General features: G+C 44.3%; 2 protein-coding genes and 1 long non-coding RNA gene across 3 annotated transcripts; all 3 read left to right on the forward strand.

Annotated features, from left to right (window-relative positions):
• Positions 1-2,853: 2,853 nt before the first annotated feature.
• Positions 2,854-7,141, forward strand: LOC124689853 (WD repeat-containing protein 26 homolog). The gene is made up of 4 exons (XM_047223317.1): positions 2,854-3,717; positions 4,711-4,812; positions 5,456-6,085; positions 6,662-7,141. The coding sequence occupies exons 1-4, from the start codon at positions 2,935-2,937 to the stop codon at positions 6,923-6,925; spliced, it is 1,779 nt and encodes a 592-aa protein (XP_047079273.1). The 5' UTR covers positions 2,854-2,934; the 3' UTR covers positions 6,926-7,141.
• A 6,057-nt stretch (positions 7,142-13,198) lies between these two features.
• LOC124683137 lies at positions 13,199-14,882 on the forward strand. The gene is made up of 2 exons (XR_006996561.1): positions 13,199-13,300; positions 14,569-14,882. It is a non-coding gene; the product is annotated as an uncharacterized LOC124683137 (long non-coding RNA).
• Positions 14,883-21,672: 6,790 nt separating this feature from the next.
• On the forward strand, positions 21,673-24,945 carry LOC124683138 (leucine--tRNA ligase, cytoplasmic-like). The gene has a single exon (XM_047217709.1). It carries the CDS (start codon positions 21,673-21,675, stop codon positions 24,943-24,945), a length of 3,273 nt encoding a protein of 1,090 aa, XP_047073665.1.
• Positions 24,946-27,025: the final 2,080 nt, after the last annotated feature.

Below are 27,025 nucleotides of genomic sequence, written 5' to 3' on the forward strand. Positions count from 1 at the left end.
AGACAACGTCATCCACTCTGTTGTGATGATGCCATCTCTACTCGTCAAGGCCTCAAGGGTATAACCTCGTTACCGACACGTCGATAGTGATCTTGGTCTAATCATGTACGACAATTTTTTATATTTTGCATAGCCCATATCCCAACACCTTGGGAGTTATCTGGATCCTTTAGGGCATCTACAACAGGGACGCTTAGCTATGCGCGCTAGGATTTTTCTCCCGAACGATCAGAAGTTGTTAGGTACGGTCCTGGTAGATAGGCGCTTATCTGCACGAGTTGCCACAAAAGACGATTCGCTCGATTTTGCCTCGAAGCATGGAAACTGGATCACATAAGTTAGGGAAATAGGTAGCTGATATGGAGACGGGCGCTGGAGCTCGTAGCCTCTTGCACCGATGCCAGGAATAGTCGATAATTTTTCTCCCACTCGAGCGTCTATACAAGCGGCCCGCATTGGACATACCGTTACTACTCGGTTTATATCACAAAAACTTAATGTCATGGGCATGCTTGCATCAAACTTTGAAATATTTCACTATGTATGTCATTTATATATTTATTAAATTTAAAAATTGAAATTCATATCTATACATTGTGTCAATAAGCACTTAGAGGATCTATATGTTTTCTTGGTTTTATACATACATGTCAATACAAATAGTGGTCAAAATTACATCTTAAAAGACATGTCAATGTCCAGGTTCGACAAATTGGTTTTTGAGCACACATGGATGACTATTGACTAGTGTCACCAACTTGGTGCTCGAGAGCACAACTATTTTGCATGATTGACGGTAAGTTACTAAAAGTATAATGTCTATACCAAATACTCCCTTCCGTTTCATGAAACATGTCTTTACTTTGTCTTTATTTAGGTGTGGCGTTTTAAGTTTTTCATGTTTCATGAGATAAAGGGAGTAGAATATATACCAAAAAAAAGGTGTCCTCGTAAAGAAAAAACATATGAGATATAATTTGAAAAATACTTAAGTGCGACAATATATTGTCTAAAGACTTTTTTTGAGGGAATATATGGTCTAAAGACTTTTTTTTGTTGTTGACGGGTATGGTCTAAAGACTTGGAGCATCGGAGAGTGCGCTTTGGAGAGAGAGAGGCTTCCTAGAGATCTAAACTGCAAATGACTTGCGGAAAGGGCGTAAAGTGCAAGTCGATGTCTTCTGCGTAGAGGAAACGTAACCTTCGATTACGTTTTTATTTTAAAGTGATAGCAGTTTTTTTTTTCCTGGTGGCAGGATCGTATCATATGTACCGCACCGTTTTACGCACGTCTTCTTTTTTATTTTCATCAAACCACACCAACGAAGCCGAGCGGCATCGGCGAACGAAAAAGACGAGGCAGCGAGCGGCGGATTCGCTCGCGTCCCCATCGGCGAAGATCCCGGCCGGCGCCGGTGGGCAACGTCTGCCAGTGGATTCGCTGCCGGCACTCACCAGGTTCGATTCGCCGCCGCGGTCGGCGGCTGGCCCGATTTGGGGCGGCGAAGGCGCCTGGATTCGGTGCGGTTGCAGGCCGATTCGCAGCGGCTGCGGCCCGATTGCAACGGCTGCCGTGCAGCGGCGGCCGCGCGAGGGAGCGGCGCGGTAACGTGCGGAGGCGGCCTGATTGCGACGGCGGCGGGCTGCTCTCGGCGTCGTCCACGTGCACTCGCGTGGGGTGGGGATCGGGCGCCGGATTGGAGGTGAGGGCACTTCCCCGCTCTCTGCTTCGCCTCTTGGTTTCTGACGCGCGGCTCGGTGTGGGTTTGGGACGGGGGTTCCTGCGGCGGCGCGTGTACCGTACGGTGAACTCGTCCAGGAACGGATTTCTGTAGATGATCGGTACCTGCCTCGTCGTAGCGCTGCCTGCTTACCTTGGTTATCTTGCGTGTCTAGGCCAAGTCGCGAAGGGCGCGTTGTTTCGTTTTCGTAGTGCTCCGCCGTTTACGGTTGGTGGTAACTAATTTAGGAAGCAGTGATTTACAAGGGTAGGTTGCAGAACTGGGTCGTAATCATTGCAGCACTGATTCGTCATCATGTTTTTGTTCGTAATCGAGCTCATTTGCAACTTCCCAGTGGTAGTCACGAGTTATCAGGATTCACGGTCAAGAGGTTAAGACAGTAGCTGCTACAGCCAGAGTCTCATTGTGGAGTAGGTTCTCTAAAACAAGAGTCTCAGCGTGGGTGGAGTGAGATATAATGCGATTTACTAGTTAGTCAGTGCGAAATATAGTGATGGTAATATGCTACATTGTGTAATTATTGTTGAATCCATATGGTAGCTTGCCAAGAAAACTTGTGCTGTTATGACTTTGCCAAGAGATCAGATAGTTCAAGCTGGAAGTTGGACTATACTCCTGTTAACTTTTTAAATGAGGATTATAATAAAATAATAAGCATAAGCCTGTGAGTTGCACCTCAAATATCTGATGTACCCTTTGACCGGTGTCAAACAAATGCTTTTCTTCCTAGGATATTATGTTGTAACTGAAATATCCATGGTGTACTTTGACCGGTAGCAAACGCGTGTTGACTTGTCTTCCCGTCACACGTGAGAGGGGTGTTGATGCGTATAAGTGTATAAGTTCACATTTACTCATGTGTATGTTACTTAAACTGGTAGCTTGTATCCTAATGTGATATAGCATGTTCCCTCAGATTAGATTGAGTGGTAAGTTGTGTCTTGCCAAAATCTTCCTTGTTTTATTTGCATTATTTGCATTTTTTGCTTCTATGAAAATTTGCCTGGTGTGTGTATTGTTAATTGTCAAGTGGTGAATATATGCTAGTTTCTATTGGCTGCATTTGATAATTCACAGCTGACCCTTTCAAATATGCTATTATTTGCAGTAACCTACGGAGTTCTGTGGGGGCAATTTCCCATCGTTTGCTTAACATTAGCTCTACAGGTATATGGCCTGACTTTGGCATTTCATGGGAGGTTTTGAAGATGATGAACCACCATCAAAGCGCGCAAGAGCATCCTCAGTAGAGTCAGCAAGTTTGTCAGTCACTTCCTGTTACTCGAAATCCGCTAATCCTTTGGGAGGTGCAATGGCTAGACCTTTGACTTCCCAAGGGAAAGAAGTTATGATTGGTTCTAAAGGTATTATTAAGAGGGACGAATTTGTAAGGGTAATCACAAAAGCTCTGTATACTCTTGGATATGAAAAAAGTGGAGCTATTCTTGAGGAAGAATCAGGTATAACACTGCATTCCCAATCAGTGAATCTTTTCAGAAAGCAGGTGCTTGATGGAAATTGGGACAATGCAGTAGTAACCTTGAACACACTTGGTCTGGATGAAAACACTGTGAAATCTGCTGCATTTTTGCTGTTGGAGCAGAAATTCTTTGAACTCTTGAGAAATGACAATCTCATGGGTGCTATAAAGATGCTACGGAGTGAAATCTCCCCCCTTGGCGTTAACAGAAAAAGAGTTCACGAAATGTCAAGTTGCATAATTTCTTCTTCGCGAGTGCTTGTTTTTTCAAAGCTTGGAATTGAATGTTCTAACTCACGGTTCAAGCTCCTAGAGGAATTGCAAAAGGTGCTTCCCCCTACTGTTATGGTACCTGAGAGGAGGTTGGAGGATTTGGTTGAACAGGCACTTACTGTACAACGTGAAGCCTGTTATCTCCATAATTCTATTGATGGTTTGTCACTATATATGGATCATCACTGTGCGAAGGATCAAATACCATCTCGAGCACTACAGGTAATTGCTCATGCTGATGCTCTGTTTAATTGCTTGCATTATTACATCTTTAACTATTTGAATAGTGTTTAATTCAAGGTTGCATACTTGCTGGATGCCTGGATTGGTTATGCACCAACATAAGCAGTAGTTCGAACCAGCGAATAGTGTTTAATTCAAGGTTGCATACTTGCTGGATGCCTGGATTGGTTATGCACCAACATGAGCAGTAGTGGCCAATGTTCTGTTCTTTTTTGACCACTCATGTCGTTATGTATCCTGCTGGTTCATCGCTTGGAGATTATTTGATGTCTCATTAGAAGTCTTTTTTCTATCTCATCTTAACCAAAGAAGCAAAAGTACAATTTACTTGTTGCTATATATGCATATAGGAAGGTTTGATGCAACTCTCATAACATATAAACATCTCTACAGCCCCACTCCTCTCATCCTTCCTCCCCCCTTCTGTCTTGGCATTTTAAAAAACGTTGACCAACGGGGGGAATGATCCCTCCTTTGGCTATACGCTGTTAGGTAATATGAGACTCTCCCCGCGGATGGACGCTAGGATGATATCCTGGTTTAAAGTTCGCCCCTCCCAGCGAAATTAGCGAGATGGGGATTCGAACCCAGGTGGGCTGGCTGCGCACTCGCTAGCCTTGCCACTGAGCTAGGACTTAGTTCTCGTCTTGGCATTTTAATATTTTTGCAATATATATTTAGGTTGGAAACAGTAAAGAACAGATTCGGATTAGCATAGAGGAATTATTGGAGTTATTGTTTTTATATGAGGGAAAGAGGGATGTGAGTGGCGCAAATTTTCTATTCACGAAAACAACCTATCAGCTGAGCTCAAGCTCTCCTGATGTGCCTGTCATTCCTAGGGTAAAGCAGTAAATTCCTGAATTTAATAACTGAAACTATGCAATGTTATGGTCTGGGTTGAATGATGACACACTGCTAGATGCATATCTTACCACCTGTACTAATGCACAAAAAGCAAAATTATTGCAGATATTGTGTGCACACAGTGACGAAGTATGGTTTCTTCAATTTTCAAACAACGGGAAGTATTTAGCATCGGCGTCAAATGATAAATCTGCGATCATATGGAAGGTATGCTTCTGGCTTTTGATATTTTTCATGGTGTTAAGTGGACTTGTCCTCATTTACTTGGAAGCTGCACAATCTCATCCACTTTTTTCTCCCCATGCTCCGCATTTCTGTCTGAAATTTGACATATATAATATTTTTCTATTTGTGCAGAAGAAAATCAGAATAAAGGATTGCAATCTTTAGTTCTTTATTACATTATTATAGTTTCGTCAGGGCCTAATTGAGATTTGTACCACGTTGGCTTTAGTACAGTTAGATTTGATTAATACTCTAGTCAGGTTTGCTCCATGCTCATGTGCCATGGCCATCTGGTTTCAGTTCTCCACAACCCTGGAGCTTTGCCTTTATGCATGTGGTGAATGGTTTAGCTTATCTAAAAGGTGTTCCAATTCTTTTGTGGTCATGGACTTAATATTGCTCCCTATTCGAAAATTTCAAAACTCTGTAAAATTTCCACCGAGATTCGTATGAACATAAACTTGATTTTTTGTTTTCCTCTTGCTTATATGTACTTTAGAACACATACTTGTGCGTTAACTGACGATGATGATGAAGGTTACATTTTTTACTATCCTGTTGTTTGTTGATGCAATGCAAATCATTCTTCTGCTTGCTTAGAGTAACATGTGTATTCATTTCCTAGGTCGATGAAAGTGGCGAACTATTGCTGAAGCACGTATTGACTGGTCATGAGAGACCAGTGATGATGGTTGCATGGAGCCCTGACGACTGCCAGCTTCTCACATGTGGAATGGAAGAAGCCATCCGGCGCTGGGATGTTGAATCTGGCAAATGCATTCATGTTTATGAAAAGCCTAGCCTTGGTCCGACGTCATGTGGTTGGTTTCCAGATGGAAAGCAAATATTGTGTGGCTTAAGTGATCAAAGTCTTTGCTTGTGGGATTTAGATGGTAAACAAGCAGATTGCTGGAAAGGGCAGAGGATATCAAAAACATCTGATTTTGCTGTAGCAAAAGATGGCAAACTTATAATAACCATCAATAGTGATTGCACAATTCTTTTATTGAATAGGGATACAAAACAGGAGAGGCTGGTTGAAGAGGATTGTACAATCACTTCATTTTCTCTTTCAGAAGATGGTGATTTCTTGCTTGTAAATCTTATAACTGAGAAGATTCATTTGTGGAACATAAGGAATGACCCCATTCTAGTTAAACAGTACACTGGCCATAAGCGCAGCCGGTTTGTCATAAGGTCATGCTTCGGTGGATTTGAGCAGAGCTTTATTGCTAGTGGAAGTGAAGATTCAAAGGTATGATGTATTGACTGGATGCACTTAAATTATGTTGTTCAGGCCAGTTCTATTATTTCTTAACTGGCATATAAATGCGGAATTGTAGAATCTATTGTCATTGACTCTGTAGCACATTTGCATGTGCACTGCTTTCTTGCAAGTCAATATTACTGGAGAACCTGTAGACTATATTGGAACAGCTCTGAACACATAAGCCTATTTAACTCTATCTAACAAAACATGACAAGATCTACATATTCTGTGATGTCTCTTACGTTGTTTCAAACTTACAAATGGCACTTAAAATCTGTCTCTGTCCCGCATATTTTAATTACTATGCACAATTATCTTTATCTAGGTATTTTCCACCAATTTATGTTCAGAATAATGTGCAGTTAATGTTTTTGTCACATGCCTAGTGATGTTCAAAGCATGCTGGATAGAGTTAAGTTTTCATTTGAATATGCATTACAATGTTTGGATCATTTTTTTGCTTTTACAAACGGGTGTATATAGTTAAGTGGAAAACAACAATCTCCAGTGGTTTGCTCAGTTCGACTACTCAGTGTCGTGCATTTTTCCTTAATTTGTCAGGTCTATATATGGCACAGAGCTAGTGGAGATGTTATCGAGACCCTCTCTGGCCACGCCGGGGCGGTCAACTGTGTAAGCTGGAACCCTACAAATCCACATATGCTCGCATCTGCAAGCGATGATCACACCATTCGCATATGGGGGTTGAAGAAAGCCAGCACAAAGCATAGGGACCATGGCAGCAGCAGTAATGGGACCCAAGTGAATGGTAGCGCCAACGGCAACGGTTTCGTTCAGCAGTGCAACGGGAGCCACAGCAAATGATCGTAGCTCCTTTGGTAGCCCATGCAATGCTGTGCTTTCCTTCCTCAGGAAGAACACCGTAGTTTAAGCAAAGCCGCAGCACAGGTGTAGCCGTGTAGGGGGAGTGCAAAACCTGCTTGGTTTCCGGCGACATCAACTGTCACATTTATTTCTCAATTCAAGATGGATAGAATTCATAGTATTTGCTCCGTGTCTAATAGATTTTTCTTTGCTCTACTTTTTCTTATGGCTGCGGTATTGTTCTTGCTGTGAGTGTGTTTCATATTTTTCCTGGTTGCCTCCGTGCCATGTCAATACAAAATGAACAGAAATACCCCCACCCAAAATATTGTTGAATATAATTTTGTAGTCAAAATCAGAATTTGTAAAGTTTGACCAAGTATACTAAAAAAATATTAACATTTATATGCAGCACCCTGATTGGTGGTGTTGATATTGTTTCTATATAGTTAGTTAAACTTTACACAATTTGACTGATAACCAGACTTTATGCAACATGTTTCATGAAGAAGGGGAGTATGGAACCGCGTAACTTAGAGCATCTCCAACATCTCCAACTGTTGAGGCTCCCTAGGCCGAAATCCGACGCTAGCGCTGGATGGATGTAAAGTTTGGCTGGGGAGGTCCATTTTCCTAGCGGCGAGCCTAGGATGGATGGGAATTTTGGACAAATAACGGCGAATTCAGACAAAACAAGGCGAAATTCGTTTAAACATAGGCGAAATTTAAAGATATTTAACATATATAGGCGAGTTCGTACATATATACATATATAGGCTGAATTCGTAATATATTTAAATTCGGCCACAGGAAACAAAAACTAAATTTAATAACAGCGATCTACATGCCGAAATGGCGTAGAAGGCCGTGTAGTTGCCGCCGTCGTCGTCATCACTCGAGTTGCCGGCTTGCAGGAGCCTCCCCTCTCATTGGTGGAGAGAGCGACGGCCAAAACCGTTGTTCGCCGCGTCGTCGCTGAAGTTCGCCATTGTTCGCTCGTGAGATTGGGGAGAGAGGTGGTGAGAACAGGTAGATGACGTGGTGAATGCGGCCAGACGCGATAGTTCCGCGATAAATAGAGGACGACGCGCGTAAAACCGAGGCAACGACATTAACTCGCCGCGTGGAAGCTACGCGTCCGACGAAGACTGACCGGCGGCAGGCTTTTAAAGCGCGTGGAAGACGATGCGATGAGAACGACGATTGGCCTTTCTCGCCGACAAGTCGGGGCCACCAGCCGCGCGGGAAGTTTTCTCTGTGTTTCCAGCGCTTCCGTTTCCTCCGGACTCCCCGAGCGCTCCCCGGGGGGCCGGGGATGACCTAGGCTCCCCGGATGGATGAAAGCAAATCCCGACGAAAACGAGAATTCGGAACGCCGACTGAGCCATTTTCGTCCATCCGGATGAAAAAAAAGGCGTCCTGGGGGCCTTTCCGGGGAGACGGCTGAAGATGCTTTTAGGTACATCTTTGCGAAACACGGAAGATGTGTATCAATTTGTTGGAGCAATTTAGGAAAACCTCCGACAAATGAGATTGTGGACTTCATTTGGCTGTAACTTAGGACATCTTCGTGAAGCATGGAAAATGTGCATCAATCGGTTGGAGCAATTTAGGAAAACCTCCAACAAACGAGATAGCGGACTTCCTCTGACATGTGACTTCATTTGATAGCACGTGAAGTCTTTTTTTTTTTGGTCCAGTGGAGACTCATAAGACCCATCTGTTTGGTTGCATATGAGCCCAGTTTTAGCCTCACCTATTGTCCATGTGGTGACCCTACTCTCATCTAACCATCGTCGGCGACTTACCACTCTCACAGTTTCAGCGTCACCTGTTGTCCACGTGGTGATCTTACCTCTCGCCTCTCGCCGACGACTTACCACAACCAGCCTCATGCGTCGTCCACGAAATCAGACACAAGGCCTACCACGACGGTGCACGGAAAGGCCATGCCATCGTGCCCGATGATGGCCACAATGGTTTCATTGCCTACTTGAAAGACACGGCTGAATACGACACACCGAAGCTTCTGGCATGGCACAACAAGATCGGTGACGACGTTGCCTACACAACGTGCCTCCATGAGGATGCTGCTAATACTAGGGAAAACACCGGCATTGATTACCATTATTATCCCACCACCACTACTAATACCACTCTCGTAAGGCACTAGATGATCCTAGTGTGTGAGTCATTGAGAGATATATTTGGGAGCCACATCTTCCGTCTTTGAGAGATAAGGCTAGAAGACCTACACAACACGCCTCCACAAGGTATTGAAGGGAGCCATATGGCTTCACCTATGCAAGTGTTGTATCATCAAGTTGGTGGGGCCCAACATGGGCCCACTAAATATCAAATAAGCTTAGCAGCGAGGAGCCCAAGATTGATACGACACGTCGAGGTGGCGCACTTCTTCCCACCAAGCATATTGTATTATTAGGGTTAGACCATGTTTGTGGAGCCATCGTTGGCCTAAAATCGTAGGAGCAAATGAATTTGCAACAAAGGAACTGAAACCACATCCAGTGGCGGAGCTTGGGCCGTTTCCATTGGGGGGGGGGGGGCAAATGTTGGTGGGGCAAATGGGCCAAACTTCATAACTACGCCACTGGCCACATCATCCCGTAGAGCTATCTTGTAGAGAAAAATCCCGTAAGTGTACCGGTTCTCATGTTTTATACAAAAATGTTGGTGGGCCAAATGGGCCAAAAATTTCATAGCTACGCCACTGGCCACATCATCCCGTAGAGCTATCCTGTAGAGAAAAATCCCGTAAGTGTAGCAGTTCTACGCCATGCAACCATAAGAGCGGTCATAGTGCAGAACAGTGTTACCGTATCATATGCCTTGCAATGTCATCGACTGAAAATTAAGAAATTAGCTTCTCAATGGATCTCGTATCATGTGGTGTTCCTAGCATTAATTGCTTGCTCCTGGCTTCTCTCACACAGACGAAGGGGCTGCTACCGGATTGGCTACATGGTTGATTTACATCAATTTTTTCCATTAGAGTCGTATTCTAAATTACATACAATCATCTTCTATTTCCTCATAATTACTGTTCCAACTCAGCAAAAAACTTGACGTGGCCGTTTAAGATACAGGCGTTGGGACTGGCCTAAAGACCGACTTCATCTCCTCGAAGTCTGTCCAAAGTAGGTGTGACCTACTTCCTCCATATTTTTGTGACATGTATATCTTATATTTTGTTGCCTAAATTATTAGTCAAAGTTTTTCTTGAAAATACATAATTGCCCTGTAAATCGGTATGGATGGAATACCAAACACACCCTTATTCTATACGGTCCCAATTTATTAGGGCATGAACAATGGCTGATAAGGTTGTTTATTTTATTTTCACCATGTAATCTAGATATAACAAGAAAAACATGATACACAATTGGTTATTTTTTAGTCTTATCTCTAGTAATGAGACATTCCTAAATAAGTGGTGAGAGACAAACTATTGCTAAGAGATCACTAAGATATAATCTCTTAGCTAAGAGAAGATAAACCTCTTTTTCCTATTTCTCTCTTCACCATACCATCAATTATCCTAGGTAGGGATGCTAAGATATAACGGCTGTGTACGCCCTTAGAGCATGTCTAATGGAACCCTTAAATCCGTATACAACCGTTTTTTTACGGATTTAAGGGTTCAAATGCTATATAGTGGAACCCCAAAATCTCTAAATCCCTAAAAAAATTTAGAGGTCGAGGCTCCAATCCGTGCCCCGACCTGTACAGGTAAGGGTTGGAGGCCCCGACCCGTGCTCCGACCCCTACACGTTCACAACGGACGCGGGAAGCAGTTCAGCTCCTCCTCCCTCCCCGAGCTCACCTCCACACCGCGCCGCCGGCCGCCGCCGCCCCGGCCCCTCCCTCGCCGGCCGCCGACGCCACCGGATCGAGCACCCCCACCTCCTCCTCCCCCCGCCGGACCTTTTCCCGGCCTCCGCCGCCTCCTCCCTCCTCCGCATCGAGCTCCGCTCCGCCGCTGCCCCCAGCCTCCCCGCCGCCGCCCCCAGCTCCCGGCCTCCGCCGCCGCCGCCCCCAGCTCCCAGCTCCCTCCACCGCCGCTCGGCCCGCCCCCGGCCTCCTCCCTCCTCCGCATCGAGCCGCCGCCCCCAGCCTCCCCGCTGCCGCCGCTCCGACCCCAGCCTCCCCGCCACCGCCGCTCGGCCCGCCCCCAGCCTTCTACCCCGACGCCGCCCGACGCCGCCGAAGGTATTTTCTTCCCCCTTTTTTTTGTAAATTTTGTTCATACTATTGATGAGAAAAATAGGCACAAAATTTATATTTTGATGCAAATATGGTAATTTGTTGTAGATGGAGATGAACTCCGACGACTCCATGTCGTTGTCCTCCGAGTCCGGTTGGTCTTCGTCGGACGATTCGGACATTGAGGAGTTGCTTCAAGACGATGACGTGGAGATGATGAGCCTCCTCGTCGACGTCCAAGAGATCGAAGACCGCGCAAAGCTGTTGGATCATAGGAGAGGATCGGTGATGGGGCGAGAGTACATTTACCGCAACCGTGGTCTTGGGCACGAGCAACTGATGCGAGACTACTTCGCGAAGGAGCATCCTACATACCCACCTCGCCTCTTCCGGAGAAGGTACCGAATGCACCGTAGTTTGTTTGTGAAGATTGTTAATGATTGTGAGGCCGCCTCGGATTACTTCAAGCGTCGTAGGTCCGCCTCCGGTCAATGGGGGTTTAGTGCTTATCAAAAGATATCGGCGGCAATGCGTGTGCTCGCCTATGGCGTACCCGCGGACTATACCGACGAGTATCTTCGCATTGGTGTACAAACAACCACGGATTCCGTCCGTAGGTTTGCAAAGTTGGTCATCCGGTTGTATGGTGATTTGTATCTTCGGGCACCCAACGAGGAAGATACAAAGAGGTTGATGGAGATGAATGAAAAAAGGGGATGGCCGGGGATGCTTGGTAGTCCTGATTGCATGTATTGGACATGGAAAAATTGCCCCAAATCATGGCATGGAATGTATTGTGGAAAAAACAAGGATGCAACCATTGTGCTTGAGGCCGTGGCATCGGAGGACACATGGATTTGGCATACATTTTTCGGTTTTCCAGGTACACTCAATGATATCAACGTGCTCAATAGATCTCCTTTGTTTGCAAGATTAGTTTCCGGAGATGCTCCAACTTGCAACTACAAGGTCATGAACCATGAGTACTCAATGGGATACTATCTCACCGATGGCATTTATCCCGAGTGGGCAACTCTTGTGAAGTCCATCAAGGAGAAAAATGGTGTTCCCCTAACAAAAAAACAAGCTCATTTCACAAGGGCACAAGAGGCAGCCCGCAAAGATATTGAGAGAGCTTTCGGTATTTTGCAAGCAAGGTTTGCCATAGTCCGGGGTCCAGCTCGTTTTTGGGACAAGAAGACCTTGCAGGACATCATGACATGTTGTGTGATTCTACACAACATGATCATAGAGGATGAGAGAGGTTAAACCTCCCTTGCTTCTATGACAATGTTGGCACCCGTGTGCAACCGGAAAGGAACCCCAATCGCGTAGAAGCTTTTCTTGAAGCACACCGTGCGATTGAGAATGCAAACACTCATTGTCAACTCCGGGATGATCTTGTAGAGCACCATTGGCAGTTGGATGGGCGGCGCCAAGGCTCATGATGTGTCTTTGTTTCACTTTGCTATGTCCTATTTGCTTCGAACAATTTTTTTATTTTGCCAAAAACATTGTTGTAATATTTGGAATGATTATCTTGTGCTTGAGAGTACTATTTGATGTTGTAATAATAACTAGAATGATTATTGTTTGATGTTTATGGTGATATTTGTGATATTTGTGATATGTAACTGTGATGAGGGTTTGAGGGTTTGAGGGTTGAGTCAAATAGTGGAACCCTCAGACCCTTAAAATTTAAGGGTTTGAGGGTTCCACTATTTGACTCAACCCTTAAAATTTAAGGGTTTAAGAGTTCCACTAAATGCCTCATGTTTTTCACACCTCCAACCTCTCCAATTTTGCCAATTCTCGACCCTTATAGCGATAAGGGTTTAAGAGTTCCATTAGACTTAGACATGCTCTTAGCGTCCTACAAAATTCTGGAAGAGTTCTGTTTGAACACAGACCTCGGACGCACTAGGCCCAATACCGCAATACGCGCACTTGTTTATTAGGTTTCGTAGACGGGCCAAGAAGCCCAGGCCCATATTCTGGAAGCAACCTTCCTAGGGTTCCTCTTCTTGTAGTCCCCCAAAGCGCCAGCTTCCTCCCCACTTCCCCCACTCCCCACCACAGCACCGCCGCCGCCGCAGGAGCAGACGCGAGAAAGGAGATCTTGCGAGGAGGCGACCGACCATGAGGGCCAAGGTAACATCGCTGCCCCCTCTCCCTCATACCGTGATTCGTATCCAGTTCGTCGCCGGGATCCATGCTCTGCTTAGTTTTTGTTTTTGTTCGGTCGTTCGTTCGTTCGTTCTTGGTCCGGGGCTGTGATTAGAAGAGAGAGGCTCGAGTGGCTTGAATCCATGGGAAACCCTAGCGAGCCGGCAGATCTCGCCGTTCGCGCTTGCGCACCCCGTCGCTACCGCGGCGGCGACGTGGCGAGCAGCTCTTGCCTGTATGGGATTTGGGAACGCGAGGTGCCGCCGCACGATTCTTGCGGTGGCGGCGGCGGTGGTGGTGGCGATGATGATCTTTGTCTACCATAGTTCGGTCGATCGATGGATCGATGGATCGTGCGTGCTTGGTATCTCGTGTTCCCTTGCTCCCATCCAGTGCTCGCGCTGCTCGTCGTCGTGCTGGCTCCGCGGCCGTGGGTGGTTCTGCGCTTGCGTGTGCGTGCGTTGGTCGTCGTCTTGTTCAGGGTTTCCCTGCCACGGTGACGGTTTCTATAACGAATACACTTGATATGAGCCCTTGGGTCGCTGAACTAGCATCTTGATGTCACACTAAGTTGATCTCCCGTTCTGTTTTAGTGCTAGAACGGTTAGTGCCTTTTGATTTACATACTGTTTGACAATTGAGTGTTTCTTCTCTGGTGATCCTTGTATTAAGATTAGTTAAGTTACCTGGTTTCAGATCGTCATATGCTTAGTCTTTATTATCTAGATTCTCATTAGAAGAATAGCTTTTAGACAAGCTACTCGTTTGGAACATTTCTTTTGGCCAAGTATTGAGTAATTTGTAAATTCCCATTTCTAACTGTCATGTAGACAAACTGTATTGGGCAATTGATAATCTGCCGTGCTGAATTATATCATGTATAGTTGTAACATATGCATGTTTCAGTTTTGTACACAAACCTCTTTGAGGGTAGGCTGCTGCTTTATTTGTTCTTTCTTTTGTTTACTTCTTCTGACTTGCTCTAATTCGTTTAATGTGGGAGTTGCAAACTCTACTCAAGTTCATTGAGTTGCTCAGTGTTTATTTTTGCAAACAAAGTGCCTTCTCTGCCCAGTATTCTGCTGGATCTTAATTTATGTTTGTTGTTTCTTTTGGTGAACTGCTTTTGTTATTATATGTTCTATGTTCTATTGATGTTTCTTTAGGTATACTGCTTTCTTATGTTCTATACTGCTTTGTTCTCCTGTTTCATCAGATATCCATTCTAACTTGTTAACCTTGTGATGATTCAGTGGAAGAAGAAGCGCATGAGGAGGCTGAAGAGGAAGCGCCGAAAGATGAGGCAGCGATCTAAGTAGGCTGATGGGAGGTGGTGACGCCGTGTTGCAGCTAGCTATCCATGTCTTTGGCTTGATATAGTTACTTGGCATGGCGCCATTGTTCATCTGTCAAATGTCTAATTCAGAAACCTGCACTATAGTAGGCCTGTTATCGTTGCTATTAGTTCTGTCTGGAGTTTTGTCATCAGGACCAATCAGCTGCCGTATGAACTCTGTGTTGTCATCTTTTATTTGCTGCTTATAAGTCAGCCATCAAGTATTTCCTATGTTGGTTTTTGCCTCTTCTTTTGCTTGTGCGTTACTATTTGAATGATCTGAATGTTGAAGTTCTGATCACTTATGTGTTGCCCCAGTTGAAGTCCTGGTGCATGGCATAAGTTGCTCATAGGCATTTCCTAATAGGATTCTATAATTGCTTGATTATGCACTGCATGGTCTGCACATCAATTTGGATCTTGTTCTCACTGTGGCTTTTGTGACATGAGTCTGGTGTTGAGCCAGCAACATAGATGTCCAAACGAATATACGGTGCTAAATGCTGCATTTGATTTTGATTTGCTAGGCTGGCATCGATTGCGTTTGCCAATGTAGTAGATAGGAGAGTCATCATAATTCTTGGTGGATAGTGTGTTCGAAATCAGTTTTGCTTGCTGGTGAGACTGACAAAACTGTAGGCTGAATTTACATTGCAGCCAATGTTAATAAGGAAATCGGTAATCGTTAACTGCTCGGTCGGCTTGGGAGTAGTGATTAATCGGAATTCGGATTAACTGATTTAATCGATCGGCTATTAATCGGTGCAATCTACGTAAATTAACACTTAAAATAGTTTATGTAAGAAAAAATAATAGTACTATATGAGTCTCTATATGTCTGGTCCTACTTCTTTAGAGTCTAAAATTTTAGAAAAATATGTACGCTTCTCCTTCGTGACCTAATCTTTCAAAATCACGAGGGAATCAGAATCCACTAGCCGAAACTGTGTTCTTTCCTTCCACTTCTTCTCCTTATCTTCTTCCACCACCTACCTAGGGTATAACCCCTCTTACACCTCAACCACCTAACCTATTCAAGCCGTCCTCGAGCTCATGTATTCGAGGTCTGGGCAACTGCGATGAACTGGTTAGGGAGGGCAAGGAACTAGCTGGTGATAGTGCGAATCGAGCACCTGGAGGCTGCAATCAAGCGGGAGCTTCACAAAACATACCTTATTGGGACGGAGTAGCGCCTGTACTGGCGATATGCATTAAAATTTTTGCAACTTTTTGGACCAAGTGTAGTAGTTAATCGGAAACATACCTAGTAGACTTTCGAACTGATTAATCGGGCTAAAGGATTAATACAAGCGATTAATGATAATCGACACGGTCAGGCCCCTTGTACCGATTAATCGGCCTATTAATCGCTGAACCGGCCTAGTTTTTGAACAGTGATTGCAGCATCTCATTAACTGCATTAAACAAGGCTGCCTTTTGGTAGCCTTGGTGAGTTATGCATCTCACTGCGCCAGTGAAATACGAGCTCTAGGATAGAAAAACAATGTTGTTTGGTAGCCCGAGAAGTTATTTTTTGCACTGGAGAGAGAAGACAGACTGTTGTTTGGTTGTTCGCATAATATTTTTAGCCTCACCTGTATGGTAATATGGTGATCTTACCTAACCCATTACAAGCATGACCACATTGGCGATCAAGCCAAACACCACCATGGCCTATTCATCATGCCGCCTTACACCACCGTGACACCGCCAAGCATTACGACGTCGCTGAACACCATCATGACACTGCTGGTCACAAGCATCACCTCATCGTCGGTCACGATGGTGACAAACATCACCTCGTCGCTGATGACATCGCCGAACACCACCGGTCACAAACATCACCACGAAGATGAATCACCTTGATACCACCGTTCACGCTGGTCAAAGCACCACGTCCCTGACTAGTGGCAGAGCATAAACAATAATGGGTGTACAAAGTACACCAAAGTCACTTTACTCATATTTCTCCTAATTTATTTAATGCATATTGAATTGGACATAGATATACAAGCCTTTGCCAAAAATAATGGGTGTACAATTGTACACCTATGTACTGATCTGCCTTTGCCCATGTCGCCAACCACGAAGCCCGACGCCATGCCGCCACCGACAATGAGGATGGCCACCACCATAGATTATCATGTCTCACTTCTCACCTATCATCACCACGTTGCTGTTTGCGAAGATGGCAAGTGAGAAGTTGACCCAGAGTAATCCAAAATATACTCACAAATATGTACGAATTAAAATATACTAGCGAGCTATTTATCTATCCATCTATGTCCACCAGAACAAAAACCTTTCAACACGAGAGTCATGCGAAATGGTGAGGTGAACCTATTTCTCAAAGCAAATTTCAAACGGTTGAGACGAATTTGTCCAAATTCGGTCAAAACTTCATACACGAAATTTACTATTTACGACTGACGATACTCGAAACCGATTATAGGAATTGATTCATATCATCGACACACATCGTTTTCATATTCAACTTATTTTTATTCAAAATATGGTTGTGTTGATTTAAATAGAGGGTGTGTGGAGTAGTTTTAAGGCAGAGTGAGCGGAAGTAGTCTAAGTAGGATGATGGAGCACACGATTGAAAACAATGGAATAGACTCGCTGGCAAAACACTACTTTAAGAAACCGTGCGATGCAACAACGCGGAGGAGCCCATGAAATCAAACGAGCCAAAAAATTGTGCTCCATGCGAGGCGGTGGACATCCAGGATACCAAAAAGGTCCCAAGTTTCTAAATTCAGAGCGAACATAGCATAAATATATATGTGGATGGCACGATTTTGCCTTTTAAAATCTGAATAACTTTTGACCGAAATTTATGTACCCAAATACATGTGTATTCGGACCACAGCAACGAAGATATCAATACGATTTGGATACGTGATTTGTCTGATGAGGACATCCCATTTATTGATACAACCGCTGTACCTACAGCCACACAAATACAAGGACCAATCACTCGAGCTCGTGCCAAACAACTTAACTATCAGGTACTTTCGTTTCTTGGAACTATTCCTCATATACATGAGAATATGATGCTGCCAAAATCAGATATGTTTGTTACTCTTAGGAATGATGGACCTAGCATGGATGAGGAGGACAAGCATTGGAGCATGATCACACATGGAGGAGATGGCAGCAAGCACTTGAGGATTGAAGATGACGCCACAAGTGGAGATTTCAGGACTTTGAAGCCACCATAAGAAGAGATGAAGACATGGACGAAATATAGAGTTCTCCACTTCATAATTTCGTCCATAGCATAATATGGTGCTGCATCACCTTTAGTTTTGGGCCAGGCCCATGTCATTTTCGCAGGAATTAAGTCAGCCACTTTTTAGAGTCCGTATTGAAGGGGGAAAGGCCTTCTAGGGTTTGGTTCGGCCACCATCCGTATGACTGGTCGAAACCCCACCCTTTCCTCCTTTAAATACCCCCATAGCCGTCACGTTTAGACTCGGATTTTGATTAGATTAAAAATTAGCCAATTGCTGCAACTACGTGTACTTCTTTTGAGGCCAACGCCCAGAACAAGACCGACTATTCGGAATCCCACCATTATCAATCAAGCTTTCATCTATATTCGCCATATTCTGATTGCATCTTTAGTTCTTACTTGTTCTCGATTTCAGGTAGGAATTAAGACCCTTGCTCAGTCGAGTCGATCGTGCTCCCGCAAGATCACCGGAGATTGTCCTAGCGATTGCATTGGCGCACGAGCTTTGCACGTGTAATCGGATCGTCAAGCACGAACTCCACCAACAAATCGAATTATCCCCATCTCATCGAAAGATCGGACACCTTTGCCCTATCAGAAACAGATGCCTTGGCGGCTACTCAAGCTTGCAGCCATCCAGGGCCCGACAGACTAGTCGTGGACCGTTGGATCGCGCACGACCGTCCAGATCGACTCGGCCGAGAAGAACTTCAAAGCCCCACGCCGCTCAGGTCCGCTCCACCCGCGCACTCCTCGTCTCCTTCGCCTCCTCCGTGTGCCGGCGGCCCTACCTCGTCGGCGCGGGACGTCGGCGTGTTCACCGGCTGTGTCCGCCCTTCTCCGATCAAGGTAACGTCTCTAACCCGAGCGGTTTCAACTAGCGATTCCCTGCCGCGCCGGCCCTAGAACTCGACGCATCTTTCTGAACCTGACTGACAGACAGAGCGTGGCGGCCGTCGTCTGCTGGCTCCGAACCTGCTCCCCGGCGCAAGGCTCCTGCCGCGGCTGCCCTGCTTGCGAGCCGCCGCCGTCAGGTGCGCATTCTAGTTTCTGCGCCCCTCTTCCCCTCTTCGGGTGTCTGGATGGTGTTGGTTAGTGTTGCAGTGTGTTCTGGATTCTCCCAGATTGATCCCAGGCTCCCAGCCTAGGGCCAGTCGGTTGATTTCGTTTCTGTACATGTAGGTTTTTGGGGTTTATGTTGTCTACTCCCTCCGTCTAAAAATTAGTGGGATGCATCTCTAACTAAAATACATCTAGATACATCTGTATAGACAAAAGTGAGACACCTATTTTTAGACGGAGGAAGTATAATACGGAGTACTACCGATTTTGCTTTGAGGCAAGGCGGGTTTGTCTGTACTGTGGGGTACTGATAGCTGATCTCAATTTTGCTTTGCTGCTGCTAGTGCAAGGTGCTAGTAACTCTTTCGGTTATAAGCAATGAAAAAAGTAGCGCGCTAACATAAATAGCGTGGGCTTCAGAAAAACGCTATAGACGCTATAGTGTGCTATTTTTTAAAATAGCGTTTAACAAAAAATATGAATATTTAGGATTTCAGCATATATATAATAATAATAGATATAGCACTCTGGAGAATTATGATGGTGCACTCGGGTGCCATATACCATGATATTCGAAACATTCGAATAACCCTATTTTAAATGTGTCAAAAAAATTGAAATAATTCACGCACGTACATGTCACCATGCTACTTGCTCGTGTAAATTTTCACGAAAAAATTCGAATTTATGGGACCTACACAAAAAAGAGAAGATGGATTTTTGCTATATTGTGAATAGTACGTGTCTACTACTATATTGCGAACAGTACATTTTGTTATTTTTGTGTAGGCTACATAACTTGATATTTTTGTTGCAGATTTGACGTACGCATATCTGCACACATTCCCTACCCATATAATTTACAACATATTTTTTTAGTAAGTCTTCTTATGTATCTTCAATATAGGGTGCGCGGGAACCTATGAGCCAAAAATTCACGTCCTAGCACTCTGCAGCTATAAAATCTCGGATATGATATTTTGCAACCAAACATCAACCAGAGATAGTTCACATAGTCCATAACTTGATATGACATAGTCTCAAAATCACAAACCATAGTTCACATTCACATTGTCCCAAACTAGAAGGATTGAAGGAGGGAACAGAGGCACGGGGTGATGGCGTGAAGGTGAAGGTAGGCGTGGCCGCTTACCACCGATTGACAGAGGAGAAGGGGGGGGGGGAGCTATGCCGTCACGTCGTCGCCTGCCAGGCAGAGCAGGTGACAAGGAGTTGGGGAGTGCACGATCTGAGTTTTTTAGTCTAGGGTTGCCTGGATTAGGAATTTAGGATACGCAAGTGGGTCAAAATGTGGAATGAGCTACTAAAAAACTACTCTGCAAAATAGCGTGCTATACGGAATAGCGAATATCGCCAAATAGCGTGAAATAGCGCGTCTTTAGCGCGCGTAGCATCATAGCGTACCTAGAATGCATAGCGTAGCGTTCAACTCGCAAATACACTATAGCGAAATAGCGCGCTATTTTTTCCGTTAGTTATAAGTATGCTCGATCTTTCAGAGTTTCAGTTGCTTCTATAGTCTGCAGTGCTAGACCTTCTAATCTCGAGCAAGTATCATGCCTTCTACTTGGAAGATAAAAAACATACCAGTACAAATGTCATGTGGTACCCATGAATTCGTGCATTCTGTCTTTACTTCCGGGTTATTAGTTCATTCAACTGAATTGTATTGCTTGACGTCAGATTGAGCATGCTCTTTAATCAATCAATTACCTAATGAGCCAATGTTTCATGAATTTGTTATTTCTCAGTCCAACTAAATTTAACTACTAACTATGATCCAAATCTAGTTGTGACGGGTTCAGTGAAACTTGACAGATTTAGGCAAACATTTTGCCTAAATCTGCGACAATCAATTTGGATCGAAGGGAGTAAATGAAAGTGAAATAACTTTGGGGTACCTAATTTAGTTTATTGCCTTCTCTTCTGTACCTTTAGGTGTTTGGGGTTTATCTTGTCTAATACTCTCTCTGTCCCTAAAAATAAGGCACACTTTTTTCTGCACGGTCTTTGATGCACAACTTTGATCACTAATATTTACAAAATTGTATGGTTTCATAATGTGTGAATGGTATCGCTGCATTCGTCTTACAAATCTCTTTCATTTCATATATATATTTATACAAACTTTATAGAAATATTATAAGTACAAATCATAATCAATGTTATAAGTTGTTGACCAGCGAAATTTAAGGACGCCTTATATTTTGGGACATAGGGAGTACCGACTTTTCTTTTAGCCGAGGCAGGATTGTCTGTACTGTAGGGTACTGGACGCTGATCTCAGGTTTGCTGGTGCTGCTCTTAGTATACGATGCTATTTTTTTTTGGTTATAAAATGCTATTTCTTTCAGTTATAAGTATGCTCGTTCTTCCAGTTGCTTGTCTAGTCCGCAATGCTAGACCTTCAAATTTCGAGGAAGTATCTGTCTTCTACATTGAAGATAAAAAAACATACCAGTACAAATGTTGTGTGGCTCCCATGAATTTGTGCGTTTGAGTCCATTTGTGCGTTTGGTTATTAGTTCATATATTTGAATTACTTGACATCAGTTTGTATATGCTGTTTAATCAATTACCTAATGAGCAAACCTGTCATGAGTTTGTTATTTCTCAGTCCCAATTAAATTTAAACTAAATGAAGGTGAACTAACCGGCCTACTCTTTGACACCTTGTTTTGTTCGCTGATCAGGAAAATGTCATCGAATCCGGAAGGAGGCAAGAGCAGGTCTCGGACAAAGCTTCTGATTGATATTCAAAATGCTGTCCAGAAGCGTTGGGAGGAGCACAGAGTATTTGAGGCAGAGCCTGGGAGCAAACCTCCGGGCCCTGGCGAAAAATTCTTTGGCAGTTTTCCCTACCCGTACATGAATGGCTTGCTGCATTTGGGCCATGCCTTCTCATTGTCCAAGCTTGAGTTCGGTGCCGCGTACCACAGACTTCGTGGCTCGAATGTCCTTTTGCCGTTTGCTTTCCACTGTACTGGGATGCCCATAAAGGCCTCGGCAGACAAGCTTGCTCGAGAGATTGAACAATATGGAAATCCTCCGGTATTCCCTGCAGCGGAGGAGAATTCAAGTGCTGAAGCGGTAGATGATTGCCAGGTTGCTATCGTTCCAGATAAGTTCAAGAGCAAGAAAAGTAAGGCTGCCGCAAAGTCTGGTGTGCAGAAGTTCCAGTGGGAGATCATGAAGAGCTTTAACCTGTCAGATGAAGAAATTGCCAGATTTCAGGATCCTTATCACTGGATGACTTACTTCCCTCGGTTGGCGAAGGATCATCTCAAGGATTTTGGGCTGGGTTGTGATTGGAGGCGTTCTTTCGTAACCACTGACATGAACCCCTTTTATGATGCTTTTGTCCGATGGCAGATGACGAAGTTGAAGAAACTGGGCAAGATTGTCAAGGATATGAGGTACACGATCTACTCTCCATTGGATGGCCAACCTTGTGCTGACCATGATAGGGCAACAGGTGAAGGTGTGCAGCCACAGGAGTATGTGTTGATTAAAATGGAGGTTCTCTCACCTTTCCCTCCCAAGTTGAAGGTCTTGGAAGGGAAGCAAGTCTATTTGGCAGCAGCTACATTGAGACCTGAGACGATGTATGGGCAGACAAATTGTTGGGTATTGCCTGATGGGAACTATGGGGCGTTTGAGATTAATGACACTGAAGTCTTCATTATGACAGCAAGGGCTGCTCTTAATCTTGCGTATCAGCATCTATCTAGAGTCCCAGAAAAGCCAACCTGCTTAGCTGAACTGTCTGGCAGTGATCTGATTGGTCTGCGATTAAGATCTCCTCTCGCTTTCAGTGAAACCATATATGCACTGCCCATGCTCACTATCTTAACTGATAAAGGCACTGGCATCGTGACTAGCGTTCCAAGTGATTCACCAGATGACTTCATGGCACTGCAAGATTTAGTCACTAAGCCTGCTTTGAGAGCAAAGTATGGAGTTAAGGATGAGTGGGTTCTTCCCTTCAAAGTCATTCCAATAATCAACATTCCTGAATTTGGAGATAACTCTGCTGAGAAGGTGTGCTCGGATCTTAAGATTAAGAGCCAGAATGACAAGGAGAAGCTCGCTGAAGCAAAAAGAATGACATACCTGAAAGGATTTACTGATGGGACAATGATTGTTGGGGAGTTCAGTGGCAGAAAAGTTCAGGAAGCAAAGCCACTGATAAGGAAAAAACTATTGGAGGAAGCCACTGCAGTTTTGTACAGTGAGCCTGAGAAGAAAGTAATGTCGAGGTCAGGCGACGAGTGCGTGGTTGCGCTCACAGATCAGTGGTACATCACTTATGGTGAAGATGAGTGGAAGCAGAAGGCAATCCAGTGTTTGCACAATATGAATACTTTCTCAGGAGAAACTCGTAATGGTTTTGAGCACACGTTGGGCTGGCTCAACCAATGGGCATGCTCACGTTCTTTTGGCCTAGGTACTCGTATTCCTTGGGACGAGCAGTTCCTTGTGGAATCTCTTTCAGATTCAACCCTGTACATGGCTTATTACACAATTGCACACTATCTGCAAAATGGCAACATGTATGGGAAGGAAGTATCATCCATTATGCCAGAACAAATGACAGATGAAGTCTGGGATTATGTGTTCTGTGGTGGTCCAGCACCCCAGAGAGACATCCCTTCTTCCCTCTTGTGCAAAATGAAGCTAGAATTCGAGTATTGGTATCCCTTGGATATTCGGGTATCTGGTAAAGATCTCATCCAGAACCATCTGACATTCAGCATTTACAACCATACAGCACTTCTTCCGGAGCACCATTGGCCTCGTGGCTTCCGTTGCAATGGGCATCTTATGCTTAACTCTGAGAAGATGTCCAAGTCCACTGGGAATTTTCTAACTCTTGAGCAGGCCATTGCTGAATACTCTTCTGACGCCACTAGGTTTGCCCTTGCTGATGCTGGTGATGGCATGGACGATGCGAACTTTGTCACTGAAACAGCAGAATCTGCTGTTTTGAGGCTTACAAAAGAACTCACATGGATGGAAGAGGTTATGGCCTCTGAATCTTCTCTAAGATCTGGGAAACCCTCTACTTTTGCTGACCTTGTGTTTGAGAATGAGATAAATATTGCTGTGAAAGAAACCGAGAAGAGCTATGATGCCTTCATGTTCAGAGATGCCCTCAAGTCTGGGTTCTATGACCTGCAGCTGGCTAGAGATGAGTACAGACTCTCCTGCAAAACAGGAGGAATGAACCGTGATCTCTTGAGGCGATTTATGGATGTCCAGACCAGGCTGATCACCCCCATCTGTCCACACTACGCTGAACATGTGCGAAAGCTCCTGAAGATGGATGGTTTTGCGATAAAAGCTGGGTGGCCAGTTGCAGGCACCATTGATTCTACTCTAAGATCTGCAAACAAATATTTACAGGACTCCATAGTTTTAATGAGGAAGCTGCTTCAGACGAGAGAATCTGGTTCCAAGAAACCCAAGAAGGGAGCTCCGCCTCCTCCATCAGAGAAAAACAAGCTGACCGTCGGTCTGATTTATGTAAATGAGCAGTATTATGGGTGGAAAGAGCAGTGTTTAAAGGTGCTCCTTTCAAATTTCGATAGCCAGGCATGTTGCTTTGCCCCTGACGAGGAGATTAACGAGGCATTGAGGAATTGCTTCATTGGACAGGAAGCAGACTTTAGACAAGTCCAAAAACAATGCATGCCTTTCATCAAGTTGAAGAAAGTTGAAACAAGGAACTTTGGTCCCCAGGCTCTGAACTTGAAGCTTCCTTTTGGTGAAATCGACGTTCTTGAGAAAAATGTGGAACTGATAAAGAGACAGTTACGACTTGAGCACATAGAGATTCTGTCAGCTTCTGATGAAGCTGCTCTTGCCAAAGCTGGCAGCCATCTTTCTGTGCTGAACAAGACCCCACCATCCCCTGGTGAACCGGTCGCAATATTCATGAGCAGGCAGGAGTTTGAAGCCCAAAACTGATCTCAAGGTAAAGTATTAGCTTGCAGTAGACCACTGTTAGCAGGGATTACTTGATATATGCTTTTTTATTATCTGCAGTCATGTTGAAGTTGCATTAGATCTGAAAAATAAAATACCCTGTAACAGGCAGTAGTGCTTTGCACAGCGGATGTTAGGTTAAACTGATGCTGCAATATGTTTTTGGTCTTGTTTTCGTGTCTTTTTTTTATTTTCTCGAACTAATATATTAGAAGATGACATCAAGAAGACATTAGAGTACAAGGCCAAAGCCAAAACAGAAGAAGTAAAAAAGAGAAGGATAAATTTGCTACTGGACACCGTTATTTTAAGTCCTTTGCCCAAACACATTAAACTTCCATGTCTTTGCTAAATAACATTATGATTTTCTGGCCATTTGCTGTGACACACCGCACGTCCAATAACGGAAAGGTTGATCATCGTACGTGAATTGATCATCGTGGCATCATCCTTCGCCTTCGTCTTATGAGCCACGTTCTCAACTCCACTTCCCACGGATCCATCACCCCTGACTCCCGCCCTTCGCCCCCGTCTTCAGGACCCACCCCGCCATCGGGAGGGTTGCAGTCCCGCCGCCAAGGATGGATCCCGATTTAAGTTATTTGTGCTAGTTCAACTGAATCGTGTTGTGTTATTTTGTGCTAGTTGACCTGAACTTAAGCCAGTCGGACATGCCTGTTGTTTTGTGGTATTTTCCTGTGATATATTGAACGTGAAATGTCCACGTTTTGTGCCATGGAAGGGTTCATGTGCTATACTGGACGTGCAGTCGTTGCTGATCCATGGAAGGGTTCAGTTCAACTACTCGCTCGCGGCGGCGCACACGCCGGCGCCGAGCACCAACCGTTGCGCCCTTGTGATCCAGCACAACATAACTGAATGGCAAAAAAAAAAGGGTTCACGTACGAAGATCAACCTTTCTGTTTTGAGACGTGCGGTGTGTTATAGCAAATGACCAGAAAATCATAATGGTATTTAGCAAAGGCATGAAAGTTGAGTGTGTCAAAATAACGGTGTCCAGTAGCAAATTTTCCCGAAAGAGAACTGTACACAGCCAGCATACACTGGCCGAGCCACTGAACATCAGGGGGGCGAGCAGTGAGCACACACTAGTCTTGGAAAAATACTACTCCATCCGATCCATTATTAGTGTCGTGGTTTTAGGATCAGAGGAAGTATATCGACATGTGCCAAATCCAAAAATATTCAAGGATAGGTAGAGGCATATGTGAATTCTGGTTCAACCTATGCTGCTTAGTTGTATGTTTTGTCTATTTTGGTGTCTTGGGAGAATATAACACAACTAAACAGCACATGCAATTTTGATTAGGACGAATGTAATAATTGTGTCTGCTTAAGTGAGTTTTAACACAATTTCGATCTTGTTCTCCGTATACCAGGTCATAAGAAATTGTGAATTTTGCGTGAGCTGCACTGATCTACAAGTAGCAGCTCCGTGCTCCAGCTTACGGTACAGACTGGATTCGTATCTAGTAATATTCATCCATCGATTAGGTAAACTGCAAATTGGTTGTATTCAAATTTAGCTTTAGTGTCTAAATATTTTTGGATGGATGCAAACATGGTTTTGGTTTTTTACATCTGAATGATATTCCCTCTATATGATGAACCCAAACTCAAATTTGACAAAGATCAATTACAAATTTTAACATCTGATATATCACGGAGTAGTATTATTGTAGATGGCTATGGTACTTCTAAGCAGTAATGTTAAACGTTTTCCTCGAATATTGTTCTTTCTTTTTGATCAGGTGGGATTCACTATGATTTTTGCGCCGGTGAGAAAAGTGTACGAAAAATGCAAAACTACACACATATTTTTTTGTCACCCTTGTCATCATCTAGGAGCATTCACCAACTCGAAGGATCCCTCCTTTAGCTATACATTTTTAGGTATAGAAGATGAGACATCTCTAGCAAATTTTCACACTAATAGCAGCCCCTTCCTCTCCCACGTCACAGAGGATGGACCGGGGCCCTCTCTTCCTCCATGGCAGCGGAGCACCTCGGGAGGATCTGGTCCGGCGTGGCTTCCCGCAAC

This window comes from Lolium rigidum, chromosome 1 (assembly GCF_022539505.1).
Source record: "Lolium rigidum isolate FL_2022 chromosome 1, APGP_CSIRO_Lrig_0.1, whole genome shotgun sequence".
Lineage (NCBI taxonomy): Eukaryota > Viridiplantae > Streptophyta > Magnoliopsida > Poales > Poaceae > Lolium > Lolium rigidum.